This window comes from Ranitomeya imitator, chromosome 4 (genome assembly GCF_032444005.1).
Source record: "Ranitomeya imitator isolate aRanImi1 chromosome 4, aRanImi1.pri, whole genome shotgun sequence".
Lineage (NCBI taxonomy): Eukaryota > Metazoa > Chordata > Amphibia > Anura > Dendrobatidae > Ranitomeya > Ranitomeya imitator.
Window position 1 is genome coordinate 690,206,188 of NC_091285.1, and position 17,391 is coordinate 690,223,578.

Genomic DNA, 17,391 nt, shown 5'->3' on the forward strand with positions numbered 1-17,391 from the left:
ACCTGCAAACAGTGCAGTGTTTTCCATGAAAAATCACTGTAAAATTATTTCTGTTTCTTATACAGTTTTTAATGCAGTATGAAAAAAAAAGTTGGAAATTCCGCAAAAAAAAAAAAGTGCAACGTGATCATAACATAATGGGGATACATATGATGGGACATTGCATCTAATAATTTCCTACGGTGTTACATTATGGAGTAACTGTGGCAAAGAGGAGCAAATCTTTCCAAGTGCTTTTGATTTTCTGTCCCTGGTCACAATTCACACGTGACTCACTTGCCATAAACTTTGATGCAGGCCACGTGCAACCAGAACTTGTTAGCAAATTGACTGGATATTAGAGTAAAACCACAGCCCTGTGATAGTCACCCACCAGCAGGTCACAGACGAGCTGCACAGATGTATTTTTTTTTTCACATGGCGCCATGTAATCCTAGCCTTAAAAATGTAAAAAAACTAAAAAATAAAAGCCCAGAAATTGAAGATGTGCTGCATACAAACTGCAGTCGTACCACGCAACTTACACTGAAGTCCATGGCAAGTGACTTGCGAGCAGCTACAGATAATCTACCAAAACACTTGTGACTTGGTGTCTCAGTCGTGGTAGGAGACAGGTCACAATCCAACACCAGAAGAAATTATTAGCTGCAATGTTTAGAGCCACACATGGACAATATAGTCCTGGTCCAAACCCAAAGAGATGTTAATAATCCCAGTGTGACTCCACCTCATCGCTGTGTCCTCTCCAGGTGTGGAGAAGAAGGTGGTCAGCTGAGGGTAATAAGGTGGAATAATGGTGGTGGGATGAGGAGGGTATAAAGCTCTGCTCCCTCCACCATCTCTTTGTGTGTCTTGTGCTGCAGTCAGGATGGAGCTGTGGGTCAGGTGGAGTTGTCTACTAGTGGTTCTCCTCTATGGAACAGGCTTTGGTAGCTCCTTGATCAGACACCGGCGTCAGTCAGATGCTTGGTGGAGGAATTATCAGCCTGGGCGTGGATCTTCCAGAGGACTTGGACAGTCCATATCTGGAGTGGGGTCTCCCAGATGGGACAGCAGGTATAATGGCAGAGGCCAAAATCTCCGAGACCTCGCTCAAGCCCCATCCTCTGTCAGTGTGCAGTGTGGTGAGGACAGGATGGTGGTGATGGTGAACAGAGACTTCTATGGGAATGGTAAGCTGGTGAAGCCCTCAGACCTGACCCTGGGCTCCTGCAGGCCGGGACAGCAGACTACAGATAGTACTGTGGTGTTTGAGAATGGTCTTCAAGAATGTGGTAACCTCTTACAGGTGAGTGCTCAGTATGACAAGTCTACCAGTGACTTTGGCTTTACACTATCTTACTAGACAGGAACACCAAATTGTATTTTCTATGACTGGCTTTCCTTCTGCTAAAACTCTTTATAGTAGCTAACATCTTGGAAGATTGGCTTTTTGCTTGGTTCTTTGATCACCATGTTTAAACTGGTGCATCACAATGATGAACATGGCTTTATATCTAGCAACTAAAACTTGCCATAGAGTTGTAACCTTCTTTAAAACTATACTTAATGTGATGTCCAATTGGTGGCTGTAATGGTGTAGAGGAGCTGAGCAGGCTAATATACAAGTTTGAAGGAGAATATTTAACTTGATGTATTATGATTACGTCCTGCTCTTACTAGGCTAGTGGGATATATATTACTAGGTGTCTCCACCTGTTTGATAAAAACATAGGTATTTAACTTCAGATTATTTTTTGTTTTTTTTCTTCTCTTCCAAAAAAAAAAAAAACTTGTTCACCTCATTGCTATGTCCTCTCCAGGTGTGGAGAAGGTAGTCGGTACAAAACTGCATGTACAAGTATCTTCCTTTTTTAGAACTTAATCCAGGCTCTGACCATTGATGGTGGAAATCTGGGAACAGGTAATGGTACCTGAGAGAAATGGGAATTGAAAACAGAAAGGCGGCTGCTGTTGTCTGTTAACATGACCCCACCGCTAATGTTTGGAACCTAGATGGAGTTGCCCCATTTCCTCCCAAACCTCTTCGTTAAATTGCTGAGATTAGCAATCCTTGGGGTCTTTAAAATGACTCTACAGATGTAGCTTTCTCCAGGCCTACTAGATAGCTTGAGGAGCTAGTGTGCATGAGGTAACTAATCTTCTGTTACATCTGAATAAAGCGTGAGCAAAATAACTAACCTATTGATGATCTTCAAGATGACTCCAGACTGGCTGATCTACAACTCCAACCTACACTACACCCCCACCTCTTCCAGGAATGTGCCCATCATCAGGTCCAACTCTGCTGTGGTTCCTGTCCAGTGCTTCTACCCAAGGTAAAATTGTAGATAAATGCAGAATACATCTGAGGAGCTCAGACTAGTCAGATGTTCACTGGCAAGGGTTCACAAAGAAACTTTGCTTTGAGATCCCTCTAAAACTGTCCATGCTATGTTACTGCTGCCGTTACAGGCATCAATTATGTTGCCTTCTAAGAAATGCAGCTGATCCTACTCAATGCCACAATAACTTAAACCAATTAATCTTGGGGATAACTCCCTATGTACATGGAGAAGTCAATGGTTTGTCCTTGATTTTCAATATGGTCGAACTCCTTTTGCTGTGAGACCAACAGTCGCCTACACACTACTTTCAAGACTCAACTAGTGTTGAATTGGGCTAGTAGAACCTAATTAATTGTAGAATATGTTGGTCATCTTGTGATGGATCTGGGGTCATATCCCCACATTCTTGTGTCCAGGACAATGTACGTGACTATAATATAAATGAAGGGATGGATCAGTTGTGACGTTTATAATTTCTATTCTTACAACTCTATCTTGTCTAGACATGGTAATGTGAGCAGTAATGCCATCAAGCCAACATGGACTCCATTCAGCACCACAGTGACCTCGGAGGAGAGGCTGGCATTCTCCTTGCAGCTTATGACTAGTAAGGTTTAACACTTGGGGTAATGGAGCCATGTCTTGTGATCAGTTTAATGAGGTGTGTGTGTGTTTCCCTCTTCAGCGGACTTCAGTTCCCCCAGTTCTGTACTGGTCTTTCAGCTTGGTGAGAAATTGTACATAGAAGCCTCTCTGGATATCCAGAACCATGTTCCGATGCTCCTGTTTGTTGACCGTTGTGTGGCCACCATTACTCCGGATATGGACTCTAGACCCAGTTATGACATAATCTCCAACAATGGGTAAGTTATAAAAATCAATATTGTACATGACTCCAAGAAGCCCAATATCTACAACTGATCTGTTCTACAGATGCATGATGGACAGTATGGAAGAAGATTCTTCCTCTGTCTTTGTTTCACCAAGACCTCAAGCCAACAAGCTCCGCTTCATGGTTGATGCCTTCAGATTCACTGACAGCGCTGCATCTACGGTGAGGACACCTACATAATTCATCCAGGTCATACATTCAACTTGCACGAAGGCTGCCAAAAAGTGCAGTTATTCCTTACTCAAAGTAACATGTTACAGAGCTTATTTCTAACAAAAAATATCCAGTGGATAAAATGAAATTGCCATCTTCTGGTATTTTGTTCTCCTAGATCTACATCACATGTACCCTGAGAGCCGCTGACATCAACCAGACCCCTGATCCCATGAATAAGGCTTGCTCCTACAACAAGGCATCTAGCAGGTAAGACCCACCAAACATCTGGCTGGTGACAACAATTCAATGGTTGGTTATTATTCACGGAGTCTTTGAATTGCCTAACAAATCCAATTTTACTAAGATTGACCGACAACTGTCCATAATCTACGGTATCTCCTCCACAATCTCCGATCTAACCTCCTGATATCTTTCTCTTCAGCTGGACCTCTGTGGAAGGATCTAGTGGGATCTGTCAGTGCTGCACCACCAGGAACTGTGCTACTGCTGCCAGCCAGAGAAGACAATGGGGATCCTCCTTCGGAAGGCAAAGGGGACTTGGGAAGAGGGATGTTGGTGAGACAGATTTCTTGCAGTTGGCTATAGAACCCTCAGTTCTGTGACTATATAAAAAAAAAAATCTATTGATGGAGACTACACCTTCTGCCCAAGTGATATTAGATGTGTTGTCTACCAGACCCATATTACATAGGCTGGACCTGTAGTCTACTAATTGGGCCATAATGTGCAGACTGCCTTAACCCTGCTGTTCTGTTCGGTCTGGGGAGACCTATTTTGAACTTTGGTATTTTTTGGGGTGTTCAAGATGCGGTTCTGAAACTTGTGGTTGATTGACTTAAATGAGGATGGGTCGGTCGGCCACGGGTTTCAGAGCCGCATCTTGAATATTTTAAAGAATATTGAAGTTCAAGGTCGGTCATTTTTGACCAACAGAACAGCAGGGTTAATGGGCACTAATTAGGATTACTCTCAATATTTGTTTACATCTTCCTGACAGGTTCTCATGTAGAGGAACACGGCACGGCCACCCTGGGTCCCATACTAGTGACTGGATCCAAGTCCAACCAGGTTACCGGAGCAGGAACCCTCCAAGCTTCCAGGATGACGGCAGAACGTGAACCTCTACAGCTGTGGGTGCTGGTGGCCATCGGATCTGTCACTTCAGTAGTCGTTGCTGTTGCTCTTACTGTGGCTGGGAAATGTCTTCTGAAAAGATTTTCCCACAAAGAATCTGTGCAGCAATAAACACAATTTGAGTAAGATTTGTTTTGCCTTCTAGTGATTGTTAGGGACTGGACACGTCTCTAGATGGCTTGATGCAGTCATGATAGCCTGACACTTAATTAGATGAATCATTAAATGGCCACTTATATATTGGTTCATTTACCCCTGGAGAAGTCGTGGAATAAGACGCCAACTGCAACAAGCCCAATCTCAGGATTTCTCTATAGGAGACTCGGACCAGTGGCCCATACCCCTGAAATCAGAACATATGAAATACTTCATAGAAGTTAATAAATGTATTAGTTAGACGATTGTCCCATTGGTTTTATTCATAAACTTCCAAATTATGACCACTTTCATGGTACAGTGTTTTGTTGGTTTGTTTTTCCCCATGAATTTTTGATCAAAGCATTTAAGATGCCTAGATAACACTTGTAGGGGAAGAACCCTGGGGAGCATAAAATGGGCATGCATAGAGAATATGCAACAATGGTAAGGGCTTAGGACAGGACCAAATGACTTGTATACAAGTCCCTTAAAGTGCCACTGTTACCCCCTCCAGCCATTAAACTAAAAGAGCCACCTTGTGCAGCAGTAAAGCTGCATTCTAACAAGGTGGCTCTTTAAGTTTTTGGTGCAGTTATTGCCAAAATAAAGCGTTTTATAATTTCGCCAAAATACCTTTCTTTAGACACGAAGGCAGGTCTTAACCCCCCTGCTGCACACGCCACACTGCCGTCACTCAAATCTTCTTTGGCACCGCCCCCTCTGCGCTGTTTTCCAATGAAATCTGGCGCCTGTGCAGTTTAGTACTGCCTTAGGGCAGGCGCAGTGAGCTCTGACCTCAGAGGCAGGCAGCGCCTGTGCGGCCACCCAGCTTATGAATCCCAGCCCCGCAGTGTGTTATGCATTATGCAGAGTGCGGGGCTGGGATTCACAAGCTGGGTGGCCGCACAGGCGCAGTCTGCGAGACTGCAGCTGACGTCAGACGGCCAGAGCTCACTGCGCCTGCACCAGCCCGTACTAAACAGCAGAGGCGCCAGATTTCATTGAAAAACAGCGCGGAGGTGGCGGCGCCCCAGAAGATTTGAGTGACAGCAGTGTGGCGTGTGCAGCAGGGGGGTTAAGACCTGCCTCCAGGACTAAAGAGGTATTTTGGCAATAACTGCATCAAAAACTAAAGAGCCACCTTGTTAGAATGCAGCATTACTGCTGCACAAGGTGGCTCTTTTAGTTTATAACGGCTGGAGGGGGTGACGGCGTCCCTTTCAGCATTTCTACAGCAACAATCTGAATCTAGTTGGGGGAGGGGGAGATTAGAAACTTTGTAAGAACCTTTTGAATTCACCACCCAAGTCCTCCCCTTCACAATTTTGTCCCACTAAACTAGGTATTTGATAAGGATTTATGGGAAGATGTAGATAACACAACTACCTGGCTAAAGGTACCGTCACACTAAGCGATGCTGCAGCGATACCGACAACGATCCGGATCGCTGCAGCGTCGCTGGAGAGCTGTCACACAGACCGCTCTCCAGCGACCAACGATGCCGGTAACCAGGGTAAACATCGGGTAACTAAGCGCAGGGCCGCGCTTAGTAACCCGATGTTTACCCTGGTTACCATCCTAAAAGTAAAAAAAACAAACAGTACATACTTACCTACCGCTGTCTGTCCCCGGCGCTGTGCTTCTCTGCACTCCTCCTGTACTGGCTGTGAGCACAGCGGCCGGAAAGCAGAGCGGTGACGTCACCGCTCTGCTTTCCGGCTGACCGATGCTCACAGCCAGTACAGGAGGAGTGCAGAGAAGCACAGCGCCGGGGACAGACAGCGGTAGGGAAGTATGTAGTGTTTGTTTTTTTTACTTTTAGGATGGTAACCAGGGTAAACATCGGGTTACTAAGCGCGGCCCTGCGCTTAGTTACCCGATGTTTACCCTGGTTACCAGCGAAGACATCGCTGAATCGGTGTCACACACGCCGATTCAGCGATGTCTGCGGGGAGTCCAGCGACGAAACAAAGTTCTGGACTTTCTTCCCCGACCAAGGACAGCACAGCAGGGGCCTGATCGCTGCTGCCTGTCACACTGGACGATATCGCTAGCCAGGACGCTGCAACGTCACGGATCGCTAGCGATATCGTCTAGTGTGACGGTACCTTAAGGCTATGTGCACACGTTCAGGTTTTTTTTGCGGTAAAAACACATACATTATGCATCCTGCATGTTTTGTGCACATGATGCGTTTTTCTTTTCCCACAAAAAAAATGCATCGCGGTAAAAAAAAAGCAGCATGTTTATTAATTTTGCAGATTTTCTGCGTTTTTCCCGCTATTCTATGCATTTGGTGAAAAAAAAAAAACGCAGAAAATGTGTCAAACGCATTAAAAAAAAAAAAAAGCGGATTTCTGGCAGAAACGTCTTGCTTTTGTCAGGAACATTTTTGCAAGAAATCCTGACGTGTGCACATATCCTTAACCCTTTTGGATTTTACAATTTATTTGCACTAGATTAGATGGCAGAGAAACTGTGCTATAAAGGAGTTGACAAAAAAATAAAGCTGAATTGGGGAGTCAGTCCGGACAGTGGAGGAGTCAAATGGTTTATTTAAAAAAACAAAAAAAACTGTGCTTGGGAGGTGATCGAGTAGATGTCTGTTGTGCCACAGGTGAGTATGAGGGGAGAGACCACTGATACGTGAGTAACGCATGGCTTTAGCAACCACACATGCCGGAGTCACCACTCATGTGGTCAAAGTAAGGCCAGCTCTACAGTTACTCCTGACTAGAAGAAGCTGCAGCCTCCCAGAGGATAACACATGCAATACATCTTCATACACATACAAGAACCATGATGTGCAACATAATCCTCTCCACCCCTACTGCTGAGCAGTGTGTAAAGCCATGATGGTGGGCAAAACGTTCCAAAACTCAACAGGGAGGCAGTACGGTATTAGATTGTTCACCAATTTAAGGCTGCATGTGAACGTGGCCTCAAGTATGTAGATGAGAGTTCAGGAGAAGAGCAGGGGAACACCTTCAGGATATCAAAGAAAAAACCATAACCCATTGGCTAAACATGTCAATCAAGAGCATTCAGGAACATTCTCAACAAAGTCATGGAGATTTCTAGTTGGAAAACCTGAGGAGAGAACTTTCAAGCTGCATCTACCGCCTCTCACAGTATCACCATTTGGTCTAATGAACAACTGACATACAAAGACTTGTGATCTAACAGGGTTATTTACAGTGCCAACCCCTGAAGCAAGCTAGGGATAGAATATTAGGGATGTTTTTAGGGCAGCATAGGTACCATTACCCTCCCCCTTATATCCGCCTGTAATGGTCCTTTTCTGATAATGGTGATGTACAATTTATTTCATTAACCACCCAAGCACTAACGATTTACAATAATCATTTTTCATATCAAACATACCTACTTTTTTTTTTTTTGCCATAGCCATTTTGTTTTTTACCTCCACTTCCTCTCCTGACTAGGATTCCAAAACCTCTCTATTGCTCCAGGGTAATAAGTGGCCACAATGTCTCCTCACACTGCTCCAATCTGCAGATGAACCACATAAAGAATAAGGTGCATGTCCTGGACTCCCGGATAAACTGTGGCAAACCGGCTTCAGCTTTCCAGCATTGTTCTCTAGCACAATGAAATCCTGGCCATGTAGTTTTGCATTGTGAGCAGTAGGCATAACCTATTCTAGGGCAGTGTTCTCACATGGGTAAATGCTGTGTTTTTTCCACAGGGCTTTTTTTTTTTTTCAAGTGATCACACCAAAATACACGATCTATGATTATTGCATTTTTCCCTTTGTTTTAGTCCTGTTTCACATGTCCTGATATAGATGTGTCCATGTGTGTAATACTTGTGGCAACCGTGTGTCGCACCAATACCACAAGTACCGGCAGATGTGTAGTTAGCGCTGTTGCCTTGTGCTGAGAACGGCTCTCATCATTCTCTCCTGCTCTGCCGGTGATCAGCGCGACCAGGGGAGAAGGATGAGTTATATTCAACTGATAACACAAGAGCAGGTGGCGACTAATGGGAGTATTCTTCAGCCGCTGAGTGCACAATAAATAAGCGATAAAAAAGTTTGTTTCCTTGTATTTTCTATAACCAGCCAGGCAAAACTGACAGCTGGGGGCTGCAACCCTCCGTTGTCAGCTTCAACAAGGCTGGTTATCAAGAATAGAGGGGTCCGCTTGAGTTTTCTTTTAAGTAAATAATTAAAAAAATGGCATGGGGTCCCCGCAGATTTGATAACCAGACAGCAGAGGGCTAATATTCTCAGGCTGGTAAGTGGCCATGAATATTGGCCCCTCCATTCCAGCCTGAAAATAGGCTGCAGCTGCCCAGAGAAGACACACACCTATTAAATGCACCAATTCTGGCGCTTGACCCGGCTCTTCCCACTTGGCCTGTAGCAGTGGCAACTGAAGTTCATATTTGTGGGGTTAATGTCACCTTTGTATTATCTGGTGATATCAAGCCCACAGCTTAGTAATGGAGAGGCATCTTGCTTTTACTACATTTAGGAAGCCGCAATGGCACAGCGAATATAAAAAACGTAGAGTAGGACTGCCCCATTATGAGAATGCGTGGCAGGGTGGCTCAAAGAATTGATCAACTGTTTGCTAAATGTTTCATTTTGAAATAGTTAGAAATCAATATGTGCACTTTATGTATTGCGTTCTGACCATAAGCAGCCCTGGCTTCTCCCCTTTTTTTTTTTTTTATCTAAAAGACACCTATCCATTACTAATCCTATAGTTGTATGGTAAATAAAGACACAGCCAGAATAAAGTCCTTTATTAGAAATAAAACAAAACACAATTTTCCATTTTTATTACAAAATAACAAACACAGTTATACTCACCTAACGCTTATTCCTCCGAAGCCCTCGTCTCCTGTAATAAAACTAAAATAAAAAACAACAATATCCCTCACCTGTCCGTTGTTCTGTCCCACGCTGTAATCCATGTCTCGGGGGATTAATAGTTTTCAACCTGGACGGTGTCAAGATGCAACCATCCAGGCTGAGAACCACTGGTGACCGAACTGCTGCGAGCACAGCGTCAGTGACCGGCGGTGACGTCATCGAGGTTACCTTCAGTCACTGAGGCTGCGTTCCCAGCCGAGCTGAACTGCGGTGACCTCAGCACCGGGGTTTTTTTTTTTAATGAGCCACAGATGAAAAAAATGTCCTGTGCGCTTTTACTATAACAAACCATTACAATTTTCTGCATTCTGCTTTTTTTTTCTTTGCTGCAAACACGACAGAGAAACATTGCATTGTTACAGTTTAAAAAAAAATGCACCAGGACCTCAATGTGTGAACACAGCCAACAAATTCTTTGTGGATTTTTAACCATTACTTGACCGGTCAATCATGTTCAGCCGCTTGTGTCTTAGTTTTCACGTCTCACTTGCAAACACTGCACTGTTTTCTATGGAAAATCACTGTAAAATTATTTCTGTTTCTTATACAGTTTTTAATGCAGTCAGAAAAAAAAGTTTGAAATTCCGCAAAAAAAACGTGCAACATGATCATAACATAACGGAGATACATGATGGGACATTGCATCTAATAATTTCCTACGGTGTTACATTATGGAGTAACTGTGGCAAAGAGGAGCAAATCTTTCCAAGTGCTTTTGATTTTCTGTCCCTGGTCACAATTCACACGTGACTCACTTGCCATAAACTTTGATGCAGGCCACGTGCAACCAGAACTTGTTAGCAAATTTGCTGGATATTAAAGCAAAACCACAGCCCTGTGATAGTCACCCACCAGCAGGTCACAGACGAGCTGCACAGATGTATTTTTTTTTTTCACATGACGCCATGTAATCCTAGCCTTAAAAATGTAAAAAAACTAAAAAATAAAAGCCCAGAAATTGAAGATGTGCTGCATACAAACTGCAGTCGTACCACGCAACTTACACTGAAGTCCATGGCAAGTGACTTGCGAGCAGCTACAGATAATCTACCAAAACACTTGTGACTTGGTGTCTCAGTCGTGGTAGGAAACAGGCCACAATCCAACACCAGAAGAAATTATTAGCTGCAATGTTCAGAGCCACACATGGACAATATAGTCCTGGTCCAAACCTAAAGAGATGTTAATAATCCCAGTGTGACTCCACCTCATCGCTGGGTCCTCTCCAGGTGTGGAGAAGAAGGTGGTCAGCTGAGGGTAATAAGGTGGAATAATGGTGGTGGGATGAGGAGGGTATAAAGCTCTGCTCCCTCCACCATCTCTTTGTGTGTCTTGTGTTGCAGTCAGGATGGAGCTGTGGATCAGGTGGAGTTGTCTACTAGTGGTTCTCCTCTATGGAACAGGCTTTGGTAGCTCCTTGATCAGACATCAGCGTCAGTCAGATGCTTGGTGGAGGAACTATCAGCCTGGGCGTGGATCTTCCAGAGGACTTGGACAGCCTATATCTGGAGTGGGGTCTCCCAGATGGGACAGCAGGTATAATGGCAGAGGCCAAAATCTCCGAGACCTCACTCAAGCTCCATCCTCTGTCAGTGTGCAGTGTGGTGAGGACAGGATGGTGGTGATGGTGAACAGAGACTTCTATGGGAATGGAAAGCTGGTGAAGCCCTCAGACCTGACCCTGGGCTCCTGCAGGCCGGGACAGCAGACTACAGATAGTACTGTGGTGTTTGAGAATGGTCTTCAAGAATGTGGTAACCTCTTACAGGTGAGCGCTCAATATGACAATTCTACCAGTGACTTTTAGCTTTGCACATTGTTTTACTAGACATCAACACCAAATTGTATTTTCTATGACTGGCTGCATTCCTACCAAGGCTGATGTAGTTATGGGGAAAAACTTAGTGGATAGATTTTTTTTTTTTTTTTTTTTTCCCCTTGGTTCTTTGAATTGAACATGAGGTTCAATCTGTGGTTATGACTGTAGAGCAGGTGGAGCTCAGCAGACTGATATATTGTGGAAGGAGAATGATTGAACTTAATTATGGTTAAGGCCTGCACTTGCTCTTCCTATGCTTGTAGGTTATGTGCTAGGTGTCCCCAATCCACTGGAGAAAAGTGGAAGCACAAACTTCAGAATTAGCCTTCTCTACCCCCTTCTCCCCCCCCCCCCCCCCCCACAAAAAAAAACTTCTTTAAAACTTAGGCAATGCAACCCACAGTACTAGAAAGTTTACCTTTAGGAACTTAATCCTGGCTCTGTCCACTGGTGGAGATGTGGGAACAGGTAATGGTGCGTGAAACAAACCATGAACAGCAAGGCTGTTGCTCTTGCCTGTGAACATGGCCACCACTGATGTTTGGAACATGGATAGTTGTCCCATTTCCCTCCCAAACCTCTTCCATAAAGTGCTGAACCTAGAGATCCTTGGGGTCTTTAAAACGATTCTACATCAGTATATTTTTCCAGGCCTGTTGTTGTTTAGCTCATGAACATCATGATCTTTCCAAGTTTTCTGTTACATCTGAATAAAGCGTGAGCAAAATAACTAACCTATTGATGATCTTCAAGATGACTCCAGACTGGCTGATCTACAACTCCAAGCTACGCTACACCCCCACTTCTTCCAGGAATGTGCCCATCATCAGGTCCAACTCTGCTGTGGTTCCTGTCCAGTGCTTCTATCCAAGGTAAGACTCTATATAAATGCAGGATACATATGAGGAGCTAAGATTCGTCAATATTCCTTGGAAAGGGCCCACGTAGGATGTAGGCCATGAGATCCTTCAAAAGCTGACATTGGCCACACTGTTAATGCCACTAATTTCCATGGACCTTTAACCATCATGTTGTGATTTAATGATTAATTCACTTTGTTCATTGTCATATTGGTTTTCTGGTTGTATAGCCCCCTAAAGTAAATTAGTTTCTTGACTCCTGCAGCAACAATGAGTCCCGATGACTGCAATTCCAGGCGTCGATGCTTTTGCATTCAAAGAAATGCAGCGTTGGGTGGTGATGACTAAGCTGACCATGACCAATGCTATGATGACTGTTCTGACTATCTGATTGAACTTCATCTAAAACTCTATGTACAGTGCCTTGCAAAAGTATTCAGCCCCCTGGAACTTCTCAACCTTTTCCCACAAATGGCGATTTGCAGCTGTAATCACAGCAAAAGGTGGCGCAACAAAGTATTAAGTTAAAGGGGCCGAATAGTATTGCACCCCACCCACTTTTCAGTTTTTGAACTTCCACAAATATTTAGAATGACCAATAAATTTTGTTCAACTTCACAACGGTTTTCCACTCGTTGTTGGTTCTTCACCAAAAACTTACATTTGGTATCTTTATGTTTGAAACATGTGTGGAAAAGTCTGAAAACCTCTCCATGTACAGTGCCTTGATAAGTAAATGGTTTTCACATGCTCAAATGTCTTCTGCTGTGAGACCAGCCTACACATCACTGTCAAAACCCCCAAACTAGGCTTGAGTTGGGGTAGTAGCACCTCCTTCACTGTAGCATGTGTTGACCATCTTGTGACCGATCTGGGGTCATGTAGCCTCATCTTTGTTGTACTTCTAACAAGTAAGTGTCATGTAATGGACATTGACCAGGACAACAAATGTGAATGATTGGATGTCAGTTGTCACTCTTCTAGTCCTTATAACTCTATCTTGTCTAGACATGGTAATGTGAGCAGCAATGCCATCAAGCCAACATGGACTCCATTCAGCACCACAGTGACCTCGGAGGAGAGGCTGGCATTCTCCTTGCAGCTTATGACTAGTAAGGTTTAACACTTAGGGTAATGGAGCCATGTCTTGTGATCAGCTTAATGAGATGTGTGTGTTTCCCTCTTCAGCGGACTTCAGTTCCCCCAGTTCTGCACTGGTCTTTCAGCTTGGTGAGAAATTGTACATAGAAGCCTCTCTGGATATCCAGAACCATGTTCCGATGCTCCTGTTTGTTGACCGATGTGTGGCCACCATTACTCCGGATATGGACTCTAGACCCAGTTATGACATAATCTCCAACAATGGGTAAGTTATAAAAATCAGTATTGCATATGACTCCAAGAAGCCCAATATCTACAACTGATCTGTTCTACAGATGCATGATGGACAGTATGGAAGAAGATTCTTCCTCTGTCTTTGTTTCACCAAGACCTCAAGCCAACAAGCTCCGCTTCATGGTTGATGCCTTCAGATTCACTGAGAGCGCTGCATCTACGGTGAGGACACCTACTTAATTCATCCAGGTTATACATTCAACTTGCACGAAGGCTGCTAAAAAGTGCAGATATTCCTTACTCAAAGTAACATGTTACATAGCTTATTAACAAAAAATATCCAGTGGATAAAATTGCCAACTTCTGGTATTTTGTTCTCCTAGATCTACATCACATGTACCCTGAGAGCCGCTGACATAAACCAGACCCCTGATCCCATGAATAAGGCCTGCTCCTACAACAAGGCATCTAGCAGGTAAGACTCACCATACATCTGGTTGGTGACCATAATTCAATGGTCGATTATTGACTGAGTCTTTGGATTTCCTTAACAAATTCAACTTTAAACTACTAACATTGACCTACAAAGCTGTCCATAATCTGTCCCTTTCATAGATCTGCAAGCTAATCTCACAATATCTTACTTTTCAGCTGGGCATCTGTGGAAGGATCTAGTGGGATCTGCCAGTGCTGCACCACCAGGAACTGTGCTACTGCTGCCAGCCAGAGAACACAATGGGGATCATTCTCCGGAAGGCAAAGGGGAATTGGGAAGAGGGATGTTGGTGAGACAGATTTCTTGCAGATGGCCATAGCATCCTCAGTTCTGAGACTACTGATCTAGATATACATGAGAAAAAAGCTTTTGGAGAATACAGGTCCTTCTCAAAAAATTAGCATATAGTGTTAAATTTCATTATTTACCATAATGTAATGATTACAATTAAACTTTCATATATTATAGATTCATTATCCACCAACTGAAATTTGTCAGGTCTTTTATTGTTTTAATACTGATGATTTTGGCATACAACTCCTGATAACCCAAAAAACCTGTCTCAATAAATTAGCATATTTCACCCATCCAATCAAATAAAAGTGTTTTTTAATAACAAACAAAAAAACCATCAAATAATAATGTTCAGTTATGCACTCAATACTTGGTCGGGAATCCTTTGGCAGAAATGACTGCTTCAATGCGGCGTGGCATGGAGGCAATCAGCCTGTGACACTGCTGAGATGTTATGGAGGCCCAGGATGCTTCAATAGCGGCCTTAAGCTCATCCAGAGTGTTGGGTCTTGCGTCTCTCAACTTTCTCTTCACAATATCCCACAGATTCTCTATGGGGTTCAGGTCAGGAGAGTTGGCAGGCCAATTGAGCACAGTAATACCATGGTCAGTAAACCATTTACCAGTGGTTTTGGCACTGTGAGCAGGTGCCAGGTCGTGCTGAAAAAATGAAATCTTCATCTCCATAAAGCATTTCAGCCGATGGAAGCATGAAGTGCTCCAAAATCTCCTGATAGCTAGCTGCATTGACCCTGCCCTTGATGAAACACAGTGGACCAACACCAGCAGCTGACATGGCACCCCACACCATCACTGACTGTGGGTATTTGACACTGGACTTCAGGCATTTTGGCATTTCTTTCTCCCCAGTCTTCCTCCAGACTCTGGCACCTTGATTTCCGAATGACATGCAAAATTTGCTTTCATCAGAAAAAAGTACTTGGGACCACTTGGCAACAGTCCAGTGCTGCTTCTCTGTAGCCCAGGTCAGGCGCCTCTGCCGCTGTTTATGGTTCAAAAGTGGCTTTACCTGGGGAATGCGGCACCTGTAGCCCATTTCCTGCACACGCCTGTGCACGGTGGCTCTGGATGTTTCCACACCAGACTCAGTCCACTGCTTCCTCAGGTTCCCCAAGGTCTGGAATCGGTCCTTCTCCACAATCTTCCTCAGGGTCCGGTCTCCTCTTCTCGTTGTACAGCGTTTTCTGCCACATTGTTTCCTTCCAACAGACTTACCATTGAGGTGCCTTGATACAGCACTCTGGGAACAGCCTATTTGTTGAGAAATTTCTTTCTGGGTCTTACCCTCTTGCTTGAGGGTGTCAATGATGGCCTTTCTTGACATGTCAGGTCGCTAGTCTTACCCATGATGGGGGTTTTGAGTAATGAACCAGGCAGGGAGTTTATGAAAGCCTCAGGTATCTTTTGCATGTGTTTAGAGTTAATTAGTTGATTCAGAAGATTAGGGTAATAGGTCGTTTAGAGAACCTTTTCTTGATATGCTAATTTATTGAGACAGGTTTTTTGGGTTATCAGGAGTTGTATGCCAAAATCATCAGTATTAAAACAATAAAAGACCTGACAAATTTCAGTTGGTGGATAATGAATCTATAATATATGAAAGTTTAATTGTAATCATTACATTATGGTAAATAATGAAATTTAACACTATATGCTAATTTTTTGAGAAGGACCTGTATACCTTTTGCCCAAGTGACTCTAGATGTGTAGTCTACCAGACCCAAAATACCACTTAGGCTAGACCTGTAGTCCACCAACTCTGAACCATAATGTGCAGGGTGCCTTAATGGGCACAAGCTGTTTGGATTAATTTCACTATTTAATCGTTTACATCTTCCTGACAGGTTCTCATATAGAGAAACATGGCACAGCCACCCTGGGTCCCATACTAGTGACTGGATCCAAGTCCAACCAGGTTACCGGAGCAGGAACCCTCCAAGCTTCCAGGATGACTGCAGAACGTGAACCTCTACAGCTGTGGGTGCTGGTGGCCATCGGATCTGTCTCTTCAGTAGTTGTTGCCGTTACTCTTACTGTGGCTGGGAAATGTCTTCTGAAAAGATTTTCCCACAAAGAATCTGTTTAGAAATAAACACAATATGAATAATCCTTGTTTTGTCTCCTAGTGATTGGGTTAGGGACTAGGCAAGAGTCTCTAGATCTTGATGCAATTATGATATCCTGTAAACATCATTAAATGGCCACTGACTTACTGGTTGGTTTGCACAGGTTGGCATAAAGCGGTTGACAGAATGCTAATACGATGTCCCCCATAGTAAAGTATTACTGACTACTTAAGAAGAAAAAAAGATTCTAACACAAAGGGTTGGGGGCTGAAGTAACCTAGAATATCCTACGAAATCAGTTGTCTTTTGGCAGTATGGTAATGGGAACCCAAGCTACTCGGCAACATATAGATAAAAAAAATCATGCCTCTTGAGAATGCAGAGAAGGATAACAAAGTAGTTCAGGACTAAAGGAAGATTCATGGTCAACACAGAGTAAAATAATTAATAGAAATGTTAATTGCGTCATCAGTGGTTGCCTTAACAAATTGTAAATTTGAGTCTATAATAAAGAGAATACTTTGGCACTTGACTTTGGAAATCATGCAGTAGTTAACATAAAAAAAAAAAAAAAAAAAAAACACTTTTCAAGGTAATTGTCAGTGAGGGGTCCAAAGCTACTGCGTTGTCTCCAGTAGCTGAGGAAGCTTTCGAGACTACTTGGGTCTCTCCAATCGGGCATAGAACACTGTCTAGAGACCTCGGTAGTTTCAAGTTTTGTTGTCTTGGCCAACAGATGGCAACAACCACTGGATCGGCCAATATCCAAAAACATCGGATACCAATGCAAGTCAATGGGACACAAATCAGAATGTAAATAAGCCCTCTCTGTCCTTCTACATCCTGTTCCAGAGGGGGGGAAGAGTGTGGGCAGACACTGTGCGGGTGGGCTCTGTACGGTCCTGCCGGGGCTCTGTGCATGTGTTTTA

At 43.7% G+C, this 17,391-nt stretch overlaps 2 protein-coding genes across 2 annotated transcripts; both read left to right on the forward strand.

The window, feature by feature from the left end:
• The first annotated feature begins 860 nt into the window (after window positions 1–860).
• Window positions 861–4,653, forward strand: LOC138674360 (zona pellucida sperm-binding protein 3-like). The gene is made up of 8 exons (XM_069762213.1): window positions 861–1,288; window positions 2,200–2,318; window positions 2,831–2,934; window positions 3,013–3,190; window positions 3,261–3,381; window positions 3,551–3,642; window positions 3,818–3,951; window positions 4,394–4,653. Exons 1-8 carry the CDS (start codon window positions 869–871, stop codon window positions 4,639–4,641), a joined length of 1,416 nt encoding a protein of 471 aa, XP_069618314.1. The 5' UTR covers window positions 861–868; the 3' UTR covers window positions 4,642–4,653.
• A 6,266-nt stretch (window positions 4,654–10,919) lies between these two features.
• On the forward strand, window positions 10,920–16,482 carry LOC138674727 (zona pellucida sperm-binding protein 3-like). The gene is made up of 8 exons (XM_069762545.1): window positions 10,920–11,339; window positions 12,144–12,262; window positions 13,259–13,362; window positions 13,439–13,616; window positions 13,687–13,807; window positions 13,969–14,060; window positions 14,237–14,370; window positions 16,241–16,482. The coding sequence occupies exons 1-8, from the start codon at window positions 10,920–10,922 to the stop codon at window positions 16,480–16,482; spliced, it is 1,410 nt and encodes a 469-aa protein (XP_069618646.1).
• The last annotated feature ends 909 nt before the right edge of the window (window positions 16,483–17,391 follow it).